This window comes from Eutrigla gurnardus (genome assembly GCF_963514095.1).
Source record: "Eutrigla gurnardus genome assembly, chromosome: 14".
Classification (NCBI taxonomy): domain Eukaryota; kingdom Metazoa; phylum Chordata; class Actinopteri; order Perciformes; family Triglidae; genus Eutrigla; species Eutrigla gurnardus.
This window is the reverse complement of record NC_139937.1, coordinates 22,773,979-22,787,206: the sequence shown is the minus strand read 5'-3', so window position 1 is coordinate 22,787,206 and position 13,228 is coordinate 22,773,979. Positions and strand designations below refer to the sequence as shown.

The 13,228-nt window shown below is 42.3% G+C and overlaps 2 protein-coding genes across 2 annotated transcripts in view; both read right to left on the bottom strand.

Moving 5' to 3' along the window:
* rpz6 (rapunzel 6) overlaps positions 1-1,892 on the bottom strand; it is a 196,341-nt gene extending 194,449 nt beyond the window's left edge. The window contains exon 1 of the mRNA XM_084026054.1: positions 1,887-1,892. The gene's annotated coding sequence lies outside the window, so the exon portion shown is untranslated. The remainder of the gene's footprint in view (positions 1-1,886) is intronic.
* mtmr11 (myotubularin related protein 11) overlaps positions 1-11,239 on the bottom strand; it is a 28,010-nt gene extending 16,771 nt beyond the window's left edge. The window contains exons 1-2 of the mRNA XM_084026048.1: positions 10,843-11,239; positions 4,393-4,462 (exon numbers count right to left, since the gene is read on the bottom strand). Of these exons, the coding sequence (XP_083882174.1) occupies positions 4,393-4,462; positions 10,843-10,899 (127 nt within the window). The 5' untranslated portion in view covers positions 10,900-11,239. The remainder of the gene's footprint in view (positions 1-4,392; positions 4,463-10,842) is intronic.
* Between the last annotated feature and the right edge of the window lie 1,989 nt (positions 11,240-13,228).

Here is a 13,228-nt window from a genome sequence, read left to right as displayed (position 1 = left end):
CCATGGAAAGGAAATCTGTTGTCAACACCGAATCCCTTTAGTGCACATGTGGAAGGAACTAGTCGAACTGAACACGACAGTGGAGCAGTTGGGCTTCTGAGCTTAAAGGATGTTTTTTTGTGATACCAAAGCACAAACAGGAAACAGCCATTTCTACACATGAAACGCTCGTTTGCTGCGAGAGAAAGGAAAAAGAGGAGCGTTTGCTGACAACACCATAATTTGCCGATTGCACGAGAGGAGTTTAAATCCTAGGGTGTGCTCTATGATTAGGCTTATGCCTCCAAAACCACGGCATGAACCAGCGAGATTTAAGATGCTTAGTATCACAGTGAACACAAGTGAACCCTTGTTGAGAGCTCGTCTTTCAGAAAAGGACAATCTGTGGCTTTTTTCCGTGCTTCGTTTGAATGTCTCCCCAGGGTGCAACAGAAAGGAAAACATTCCTGTGGCCTAATGATTTGAGAGCCGGGCAGAGGAAGACAGGGAGGCAGAGGCTTCTGGGCCTATTTGCACTCTTTGGTGGAGATTTAGGAAGTTTGTGCAAGGGGTTGGTTTGGCCCGTAATAACTCAGCTGTAAAAGTGAAGGTGTTTAACAAGAGCGTTGTCCTTTAATGAAATCAAATCTTTTATGTGCTTCCTGGAGAGCTGCAGACGGAGGGTAACAAGGCTCTGCTTGAGCAGCAGCTTTGCAGCTTCGTTAATCTCCACTACTCCTTGTGGACGCCGGCAACCTCGGCCAGCTTCGCTGTGTACCAGAGGCTCAATTTCATTAGTGTCTTAATGCGTGTTGTTTTTTCTGTGTAACCTAACCCTAACCCCGTGTCAACCCAAAAAACAGTGAGCTATAATTGAGCATGAGAATAGCATGACAGCACCTTCAGTTGCATAGGTGCCTAAACAAAACAAAATGTTTATTTCTGATTTATATTGAGATAAACTTGACATACCGTTCCCAAACAGTAAAGCATGTCATACAGCAGAGTTCAGGTTCCCTGTGTTTGCTGTAGATTCTTCAATGCCAACGGCAGCTTTACAGACATCAACCTCTGAAAGCATGATGAGGTGGACAGCTCGCCAAAATAAAGCGTTGGGTTGGAGTTTTGATCGACTTGAGGAGCAGAAGGGCGAAACTAACAAGACACATTGTGCCTCCAAGCAAAAAGCTGCATTACACAGTTTTATCACGTTGAGATCCGCCAGTTACTGGTCTGGTATTTGAATAGGAACATACCCACCAAACTCTGGGACCAAGCCGTCATGAAAGTGAATAAAACCAGTTCAATTTAAATACTAAGAAAGTTACATATTGTTGTATGATTTTAAATAGAGTATGTTGTGCATTCAGACTGCATAGTATGAGGATTTTGTGTACGCTAGGAAACGCCCGGATGTAAACTTGATTAGCAGACTAGAGTATAGGACGTGAGCTTAGCGGACCTACTAAACTGCCCCATAATGCATTGCGGCCACTCTTTAGTCTCTTTGGAGAAAACACATTTAACACTCGTAACTTCGTGATTGACAGTCATGTGATACGGAGAAGATGTGTTGCTCATTCCATTGTGAATAGTCTGCTGGTAAAGGAATACTTGGGCAGTACATACAGACTGAGTATGTTCTATGTATTTAGTACATTAATATGTGATTTTGACTACAGCTCAGGACTAGAGGATTTCAGTTGAATGAATGGGTCAAGACCAAGTCTAGTTGTTTCACACAATCTGAAAGCATTTTTGAAGTGTTTGTTTGTTTTCCTGGGCATAAATAAAGCTTTTTTTTCCACATTAAGTTTAAATGTGAGTTTCCACTGCAATGTTTCAGCTACTTCTGTTGATGTTGTGGTCACTGACTTGGACACGAGGAGAGAGAGAGAGACCTAAACAATCAATCTGAGAAAAAACAGCTGAGCGAGACCTGACCCACATGCCCTCAGTCTCATGTTAGCCCAGCCGGAGGACGAGTAGAGACCAGGAACAGGTTAAATTGGGTTAAATCTACGGATCAGTAGTTGATACTGATATTATTTTCTGTATAAATGACAATGAGAAAAGTCTGTCCTGCCCTGTAATTTAACACAGCACACAATGTCCACAACGCTGCTCTGTTGACAAACTACAGAGAAACCAAAACCACCAACCTTCACGTGATGCAACATAACCATCACGTCGTCTAACTGTTTTAAAAATGACGACTAAGTTCGACCAGACCTTTAAATGAAATTAATAACAATATGACACACTATATCTCCAGGCATACTGATTATGAGAAAAATACATTTCCAAAATATCTTGTTTGATCTCTCTTTTCTAAGTCATACAAACACAGAGAACTTAATACCTTCTACAATATCAAGGTCGAAACCCAAGTATAGAAATATTGATGCTGTGGTCTCTTGTCCATCAATCAACGAGGTATAAAGCTGAGTGACAGCCTTTTAATCCCACAGTAACATAAGACTGTGGAGAAAGGGGATTGTGAAGTCGCTCTGGAGGGGGTCCTGGACTCTTGGCATTGTGTGTGAATGGACAGTAACCCCCCCACTCGCAGCATTGAAAAGGTACATGATCCAGCTATGGCTGTCGGAGCTGTCCTGACCCGTTTGACCTCCCGCGGGCCGGCTCGGTTTCTGCGGTCCTGTGTCCCGGTGTCACATGAGAACGCCGCGGACACCGAGCACTGCCCGTTAACTACTGGGAGGACTGGACGACGTCTGCACACATATTTCTGATTTTCAGATTCCTACTGTACGGCTGGTTTTCAACCTGGATTAAGCTTGAGAAGCTTTCTTTACCACGACCTTTATCAAGTTCCCCTGCCATGCAACAACAGCAGCAATGTGTTGCTACGTCTATGAAAACTAAAAAGACAGATGTGCATGAAAGAGAGCAGTGTCCGCGGGTGCAATGTGAGCCCCTTCCACTCGGTGGGGTAACACTGACTCGCGACTCCTTTGTGTCTGAAAGTGAACTTGTTCTCACAAATTGTCTCAACACTTACTCCTCAGAGTGTGCACACGGCAGAAGGATGCATGAAATCTGAATCGCTTTGGGAAAACACATCTAAAAATACAAATAAAACGCTACATTGAGTGCCGACTAATTGGAAGTAATTTTAGCTCCTTGGTCTGGAAAAAAGAGAAGAGAGAAAAAAAAAGGAGAAACAACAATGCTGCCAACGCACATGTTTCTTCTTCTTCTTCTTCTCTCTTAATATAAGACAGGTTCTGGTGGACAGCTGTGTTTCTAATCTGCCTGGAATGGAGGTGGAGATATAAAGGGAAGGAAGGAGTAGGATGCTCTATGAGATGGAGATGAAGCTGAAAGCCAGCTGGGGAGAGAAATGTTAAGTAAAGACGGTCGACATATTTCACAGTGGAACGTTAACAGCCAAGAATAGAAAAGAAATGTTGTCAACGACCAGCTGAGGCCGGAAAGTATTTGATGAAAATAAACTGGAAAACACATCGAGCTGACTAAGTGAGTGAAAATAAGGAAGGAAGGAAGTGTGTGTTTCTAAAGAATATGATTGCATGCAAGTCATGAAAGGTCACATGGTGCTATACCAAAACAAAAAGCAATTGAAGTATAAAAAATGCTTTTGATTACAAAATAAATCCGAAGAATAATTGCTCTTGTATTCTAACTGTTTGATAATAAGCTGACCTGAAATATTAAAATGTAAATATGTGTGACAGATCAGTCATAAGGTGGCTAAACTGAGAGGCATCTCCCCATCTCATCGACTTCCCTCTAACACACCCACACATCCTCTTTTACACTTAAATGTGCTCTGCTGCTGACATGCAGTGTTAAGGATTAAGCGTCTCAGATCCAGGCCCTCTGGTCTGCTGCCATTCTTATAAAAAGCTCCAGCAGGGTGCTGCTGACACAAGAATATGAGCAGGGCAGGGCGGGGGAAATAACTCAGACTGCAGCAGCAGCAGAGACTTTGTGTGGCTCTGCAGCATCCAGCAGATTATCAACTTGGGGGAAGAGGGTCGATCTCTGGCTCAACGAGCTGGACAAACTCCCTCTACAGCAGAGGGGGGGTCGTACAGTAGTTGGAGGAAGAGCGAAGAGTGATTTTAGAGTGACTTGGATTATAGTTGATGGAGAAACACAACTAAATCCAGGATGGTGTAAAAGCACAGAGGCTAATCAGTAATGGACTACGACTCTCACCCGTTAATTCAAAGTGAATAAACGGATCGACTACTTCTGGTTTACAGTGAAAATACAAAACTCTACTGGTCTCCCGGCGTATCTGGGACTTCACAACATGTACAAAGCAGCTATAGTGGATATTATGATGGATGAAACCTTGTTGGGGTCTACGGCGAGGTAAGCCCTCGCCTCGTGTTGAGCCTCTTCATGAAAGCATACTCTTACCTGGAAGGCAGCGCAGCCCGAACACATCTCGACTCCTTGCGTTCCCACCACTCTGACTCAGCATCCTCTCCTGTAAGAGAAACAGCGGACGTTAGCATCGTTTCATCCTTCAGATTTCCAAAGCGACCTGCTTACTCGCTTTCTTCTCTCTGACCCGACAAGAAACCAAATATTTCTAACCTTTGCCCTCTGACTCTTCAAGCAGTGAATACATTGACAGAAGACATTAAAACACAGCGACAGCGCCTTACTTCATCGCTGTTGCCCTGTTGATTATATTTAAAGTTATGCCGCTGCCGCCTCTCTCATCCAAGTCTGGCTGGTCTCATTTTCATTTTCAGACAAAGAAACAAAGCAAACCACACAATGCTCCATGATTCGTAGTTTCCACTTTGCTGTTTGTTCCTGCTTTCTATAATAGTCGTACTTGAGTGTGTTCTCCAAGCAAGCATCCAACCCCGCAGCCGGAGCCACAGAGGTCTCTATAATCAGCCTGCGAGCTCACTAGCACATATGCTTCCACTTAGCTTCGCTACTAACCCCCCTTTGTGCGGACCATTTACATTTATCGGCTTCAAATCTCATAAGACGCCAATCAGATCCCATAATGCGCCGGCGGCCTGCCATGTCAGAGGAACTCTGATTATACAGGTGGTACAGAAACAGAGTAAAGGCCTCGAAAACATCTTTCTCAGCGATTCTGTCTGAGTCGCGCCCGCAACTATGAACTATAAATCACCGTTTCATTTACGGCACCAGCCCTGTCACAAAGCACTGGGACTTCTGCGAGTCAGCAAGGATGTGTGAACAATGACAATAAATCCATTCAGGAGCCAATCTTATGCTAACAACTTTGCAGTGTGGTGGGACTCTGCTCGTGAAAACCTGAGACCCAAAGGCCCCCCCCTGTGAATAAACACTTAACAAAGAGGACCTTTGCTCCTTAAAAAGCCAGTGAAGTCACACTTACTCATGGCTGGTTGTTTTCTTTGTATGTGAGCGTCTGGCTGTTGCTTTAACAGAAACCCATAGATTCTGTAGTTTGCTACTGATTGTATCTCCATGTTATCTTGAAGTTTTTAGTTCATAGTTTTTGAAATAATGGCATATATACAGCTAATATTTCACTACTGTAAACTTAACTAATCCAATATTTTCCACATTCTTTCTAAAATAAAATTGTACTTTGCAAACTGCAAAAAAGAAAGAAATGAAACCCTTTCTAATGAGCTAATCAATAAAACTAGCAATAGTTTTCCATGATTACAGTAACAGAGCGTTATTAATATCATACAGGCAAGTTAACTCATTGCAATTTTGTCCTACAAAATGTTTCCATTTCTTCCAACTCTGTAATAAAGCTATAAGTATGATCCAATAGCATGGAGTTCACCCTGACATATATTTAAAATATTGTTATAGTTCCAACAATTTCACTGACCAAATTAAAAAGGCGGAAAGCTCTGTTCAGCAGAAACCGCTGGAGAAAAACAAGCCACTTTTGATTATACAGCAGGACACTTAACAAGTCTTAGCTGCTGCTTGCCAGAGCATTGTGTTTTTGTTTTTTTCCCCTCCATCTGGCTTTAAAATGTTTTATGCTTCCCCTCAGTCTCTCCATCAACACCCGCAGCAAACCCGCGGCTGAATTCCAAATCCCCTTTTAAAGAACATCAGAGACCATACAGATCCTGTTTTGTTGTTTTTCATAAAAGCTAGTGTCTTAGATCCGTCCTCTGAAGGTTGTTGAGAGCGACAGACTGCGAGGCAGGTGAACTCACTAGATAACGCTGCGATACACAAGGTGAAGTACCGCTGGCACTCAGCTGCAGACTGGCCTGTGTACATAATGTGATAAGAGTGGAGCTCCCTCGGTTAACGAGCAAAAATGTCATTTGTGACAGAAAGATATGCAGCGAATGCATTTAAATGAGAAACACAAGCATCTCTGTCGGGCAAATCAAGAATTTCACACGCAAACGGAGGTAAAAGAGGCAACAAACAGCAGAAAAATGTCTCCGCGTAAACTCGCCGTAGCCAAAACGAGGCTGCCTTCATCTCTGAGTCACGCTTTACTCCAAACCACATTTCCAGGGTTGTGTTTGAGCTGACATTTCACTTTTTCTTTAATTGTGTGGCTTCGGCGTCCCCACTCTATCACTTCCACTGCCTCTTTCTCCCTCTCTGCCCCACTTTAACCCCCCTCTGCTCCCCTCCCTTCATCCTCAGGGACCGTGGCCAAGGCTCAGTGCTGTTTCCATTGCTCATGGCTTCCCTTTGCTTCTGCAGTGAGTGTGCTTGTTCCCGGGACTGGAACATACTTCTCTCTCGTGATGAAAGAGGACGAAGGGGAAATCTGGAGAAATCCTAATCTCTAAATCATCGTATTCGTTGCACTGACGAGAGGAGAATGAGATTGTTTGTTCACTCTGCCTAAATGCATTTATTTGGTCTAATTTATAAAGTACTAAACATGTGTAGAGGTTTTTAATGACACTCTTTGAAACGGCTGGTTTAACTATTTAAGATGATATAAAAATGGCAGAAAAAATCCAGGAGCGATTTATAGATATGGCCTATTGTGACGGGGTCACGGTGGTTTGTCAGAGTCCCCAGAAATAGTGGTCTAAAGAATATGATTTTTCCAAAATACAATCAAAAGCTGAATATTGGGACACTTTTGGCAGAGTCGTCCCAAAACACTGAGAAGCCAAACGTTGTTAGGACAAACAGCTGAGTGTCATTTGAAAACCTCTCCTACTGACATATGATCCGCTTTGGGGTTTGTGAAATACACATTAGTATTTAGCCACTGTTCGCTGTCACTTGTTGTTTTTTCATTTCCTCATGGACGGTCGTATGGCATTGTGATTGGCTTGGAAGGAAAACATGGACGTGATGGCGTTTAACTAAATAAAACGGACTGAGAACTTTCATTGTTTTTGAATCACCGTGTCTTTCCCTTAATTCCTCGTCTTTCCTCTTTAAGCAGACCTGCAGAAATATACTGGATATGATAGAAACCCGTTATCAAATATATTGATGCACTGAAAGCAAAACCCAGAGGGAACAGCAAAAGAACAAAAAGCTGCCTTGAATATAATCAGCAGTGGGAATATTCTACCTGCAGTGTGTAGTGTATAAAAACAGCATGCATCCCAGCAAAAAGCCATCTTGGCCTCAATATGACAAAACGCTGAAAATAGACAGACACACATTCTGACATATAGGCTGGAATATAAATCAATGTTTCATGAAATGGGAATTCAGATGGTTAATATTTAATGAATATGAATTTCTGCATCACTTTATAGTGACTATCCAACTTTTATCCAATTTTTATGCAAAAGCCTCTCGCAATTAGCACATCCCTCCCCGCTGTAACGACTTGATCCCTGAAATAGGAAATATTACAGCAGTGTCTGCATTTATTAATTAGAAAACCATCAGTGGAGAGATAATTACCGGCTCTTTTAATGGTATCCCTGCTGAATGTTTTGCAATTCCTTGTCTCATAACATATTTGCATCTTCATTATCTCTCCCTCTTGTTGCTTAATTGTGCTACACAGAGTTGGCGGAGAGTTAAACACATCTAGATCACAATATTGTGTGTGCAGTTTGATGGTTGTGAGGTCAAAGAAGATCACGTCTGACGTCAGCACTTCTTCCCCTTGGTCTCTGTTTGCATCTCTAAACTCCTTAGATTCTCATTAACAGCCCATGTCAGTGTCAGCTCAATGGCTTTAGTGAAAATCCGATGTTGGATATCGTTTTTCTCAGCGGCTCGTGATCTCGTCTCTCGACCCGCGTGGGAAGTTTTTCGGCGGTCAGGTCTACTCCGGCGGCTCGGTTCCCACGGGTGAGATTATCAGAGCCATTACACTCAAAACGGACGGTCGACTTGACCTCTCGTCGAATGAGTGCCTCTGGTTAATTATCACCCAATGATGAGATCGATGCTCTCTCTAACGGGGCCATAAATCTGCCGAGCCATTAAGAAGAGGCCATTGTTGTGCTCCGTTTGAGCTGAGCGAGCGTCTGGGTCCTCTGGGAGCGGGTGTGGGTGACTGTACTGCTCCGGCCCACTCTTATCAGGCTTGGATCTTCAGTCGCTCTGAGTAGAGCTCAGATGATCCCTCCTCTGGCATTTCTGCTTCTGTGGAGCTTTGTGCCGGGTGCCTTTCATGCTGTGCTGCTTCAAAGCATGCTGGGAGATGCCGATAGAGTGAACTCAGGGGGATAGGCGCAGCCAAAATACGGCTGAATAAGCCTGCTGTAATGCAGGCCTGGGCATGCTTATGTAACATGCACTGCTGTTGTTTTCTTCCTCAAAATGAAGAGGCAAATCCCAGCGTCTCAAATGTGGGGATCCTCTGCTTTTTCTTAATCTTATGTGATCAGACATGGGAGGATACGGACGTTTCATATCACGATTATCTTGGCACTAGTATCACTTTACATTTTACAATTTAGTCAGTGTGAGGTTGCAACCCAACAATACTAGATAAGATGATCATAACTCATAAGGTCCCCCTGCATAAATAAAAGGATAACGATATTCATAGAATGTTTATATATCTTCTTACTTTTTGTAAAACAAAATAATGAATCGATCAATCAAGACATTAATCCAGTAATTATGATGATTTAGTTGCAGCCCTAGCATAATGGCTTGGGTATTACACTGTGATTAAAGACGTACATGCAAACTGCACAGCCATCTTGATAGAATTCAGCCCGGGACTGGATTGGGTTTTCTAAAGCAGTCTTTAACACGTGCACATGGAAGTGAAACCCACAAGAGTGTGTGGGTGGCCCGTGCATATAATCTACAGCCTCCTGCTCCCCGTTACCGTGTCGTAGCCTCAGCCACATTCCCATGCTCGGACACACGGGGCTCAGTCGGCGGGTGGTGATTTCTTCTTACGCGTCTCATTCAGAGGCAATCAAATTCAGAGACTCCCCTGCTGTCTCCATGGCGACAGCCAGATGTTGTGCAGGGCACGTCACCCCCCACTCCACACGCAAGCCTCGCCCCGAGGCAGAGTAAAGGGAGGCATCTGTTACCGTTTTCCCCCTGCGGCTGCTGAAAATAACCAGGGAGAGACAAAAAAGCCAGGGCGGCACACAGACGGCGGTGCCAAGAGACCGCTCCTCCGAAGGAACGAGACAACGCCGCGTGTTCACGCCGCTTCGTGGCGTCCGTCAAACTAACGAGTCCCTTCCAACCTCCACGCCACCAGCTGCTCCAAAAACTAGGCCAGTGTTTGAAATGCAAGGATTTCATCTTGAGCATCTCATTCTACTTATAATTCATTCAACTGCACCGTGTAAGCACGGGGACCATATGAACATTTAATGACGAGATTATCCCAACCACATGAATTAAAATGTGCGATATTATTCCCATAATCATCACAATATGCTTAAAATTCTTAAAATGGCACTACTGGGGGGTAAAAAACAATAAAATAATCCTGAATATGATAGAACATAAGGTCTCCCTTTATTTTTTATTTTCCTACCATGACAGCGAGCTAGAGAGCTTTTTCAAGTCACTCACTTACTTAATATTTATGATTATCCGGATAACAGAAATTCAGAGTTATTGTGAGCATTTAAATCCCATCCCTTTCTCCAACAGCTAAAAAAACAAACAAAACCCCACCCACGAGAAGCAGCACCACTTCACTGGTCTTTAATAAGGCGTGCAGCCAAAGACATTTATGTACCTTAACTGTAATTATTCATCTCCCTGTTGTCCAGACAGAAGGACCCAGAAGCCCCTAGCAGCATATTTCCTCCCCCCTGTAAAGCTGCCATCCTGACTTGTGAACAATAATAACACGAGACAGACCACATTCACACAGTGAATAGGCTCACAGAGGGGTCTCTGAAGGGAGGGGTGTAGTCCAGTCTGGCTGCACACAAAAAAAAAACACCTGGATGTATATTTCTAGCATCTGGATGTGGCCTTTCTTACTGTTGGAATAAACATATAGAGCTCAAACCTCATCATTTAACTGACAGTTACTGAAGCTTGTATTACAGTGGCAGAACTGAGATGATGGAAAAAATGTAGTGGTTAATAAAAAATAAAAACAACTGAGTGTCTGTCCTTTCTTACTGGTGGAATAAACACAGCTATAGAGCTCAACCCTCAAAGCATCATTTACAATTAATTCAAGCTTTTATTACAGTGTCAGAACTATATATATATATATATATACATATATATATATACACTTGTCATTAACTAAGGCTTAGCTATTAACACAGCCTGTGAAATAGACAAGCATTTTTTTAAAGCACTCACTACTTTCTCAATGTATAGCTCATCTATAAAGAGCAAGTTAATGCTAGTTACGTAGCTAGCGTTAGTTAGCTAACGCTAGCTAACTAACGCTAGCTACGCAAAGGTTAGCTTTGTCATAACTTATGACCTTACCTTGATGTCTGGGAGCATTTGCCTCACTTTGAACGTTGTTTTAGATCCAGTCAGCATGTTTTTCACGACAGTTACCGACAGTTTTTTGTTTAAAAATAAACCGGACTGAATGAACAATTAAAAATAAAAATAATAATAAAAACGTTAGTTTTTTTTAAGCTAACGGCCACCGAAGAGAAGCCGTCAAAAAAGAAGGGGGGTCCGGAGTCCGGTAACGGTTAGCCTGTATTCACCGGCTGCTACAAGCTGTGGACGAGCAAACTGTTTTCATCGCTGTCAAAGCATCCGTGTCCTCCCCCCCGAGAATACAGCAGCACCGGGTCACCGGACCGGCATCAACCGGGCGAAGTTAAGTCACCGACCGGGGGGAGAGACGTGTGTTCACCGTGACTGCTGCTTTTTCCACCCGCTGGCTCATATTTGTTTCTCGCTTCGCCGTGGAGCGCGAGACGCACACTGGTGGAAAAAAAAGGGAAAAAAAGCAAAGTGCAGCGGTGGAGCTTCTTAAAGGGCCAGTACATCTTTTATAGAAATGATATTGGAGAGATGTTGGACTACATCTGGATGTGGTCCAAAAACGCACCACAATCAACTTATTGTGTTTTTACAATTAATTTTATTCGTCTTGTACAGTTTAGTTTGTATTTTTATTTAAAACATATTTTTTTACTCTTTTCCCTCTATTTGAGCTATTTAAACACTTGAATTTACCATCTCAATAAAGGTGTTATTTTATCTAATATTATTGGATTATTATTATGCATTAATATGTCGATCGGCAATTTTTGTAGCTGGTCCAGGTGCAGGTAATTTTATCTGCTTTATACTAAGTTGAGTATTTGAATCTGTAACAATATCAATGTCACTATAGCTGTGAAATAAGAAATAAAAAAATATATATATTTTTTAAATGTGGTAGAGTAGAAGTAAAAATTGGGATTAAATAGAAAGAAGTGAATTTCATTTATACAACAATGTCCTACACATCTGATTAATTTGTTTTCAAGTAAGACTCCTCAGACTCAAACTGTTCAAGCTTCTTTTCTCCATCTTGTCCTTCATTTTGACATTGCTGCCTTTCACGGCCTTTGTTTACACACAACACATCTATTAGTTTCAAGTGGTTCTCATATAAACTTGTGACATACAGACAGGTTTCATCATGAGTGCTCTGGCTTTGCATTCAGGCAAATTGTAATTGAGGGTTTTAAATCGAAGGAGTCGCCGAGCCAACGTTCATAAAACCACTCAACTCTTGACCTTCTGGTATTTCAAGCATGCAACAAAAAAGAAAAACTCCTGTTAATGTACCATCTACCGCCTCTCTTTGGTCAGCAGTTACCTTTAGCGGTGTTTCTGTGTGGCTCCTCTGCTCTCTCATTCAAAACAGCCGAGAAAACCACCAATGACTCACTTCCAGACTAACACGGGATTTCAGAAGAAATTCCTTTTCCAGAGAGAACGGAGGGAAAGTCTGAGTAATCCTGACTGTCCCGCTGAACAGGTGGACAGACGGCGTCCTAGTGAACTATAATAGAGAGAGGTCTGGATTTTTTTTTTTTTTTTTTGTGCCCACATGGGAAACTGTTCAATATTACATAAGGGTCTCCGATTTCTCTGATACATAAAACAGTCCCAGACACAGGACCTTGCATCATCTGAGCTGGAGTTATTCAACGATGTATAATGCAACAAGGTTAAGGGTAACGCCGAGTGGCACGGGTAACAAATATGTACTCACAATAAAATAGGAGAGGTGTTTATTATTTATTCTATTTTTTTATTTGAAACACTTCTCTACCGCTCCACTTTCACATATAATAATAATAATGATTATTTGATAGAGGAGGACATTCTGTTGTCTCCACACAGAGTTGAGAGCTGAATAGCAGTAACTCTGGAGCTGGCAGGGATCCGATGCCTTGCTTAAGGACACTTTGGCAGGACAAGCGCTCTCTCGGGTGACTCTGTCCATTCAAGAGGACAGAGTAGAGTTTGCTTCAGGCATAAAGCAAATGCAAAATTTAACTAACCTACTGTTTTAATAGAAACAGAACATAGAAACATTCAAATTGCTGCACCTTTTCTTATACTCTACTTCTACTTTACTCCCGTTATGTTCACATTATGTTTTGTGTTTTCTTCTTTTCTTATTGTTGTTTGCTTTGTATTTATTTACACCATACATTTGTTGTTTTAGAAATACGCTATACAAATACATTCTGACTTTGAAATAAGACGATGAAATGCAGAAAATCTTCACAATTGAGAGGCTGGAACCAGGAAATGTTCAGCCTTTTACAACCGATTAATAGTCAATTAATCAATATGATTGCAGATTAACGGCCATTTATTTTCCATCATCTGACAATGTGTTTCAGCTCTA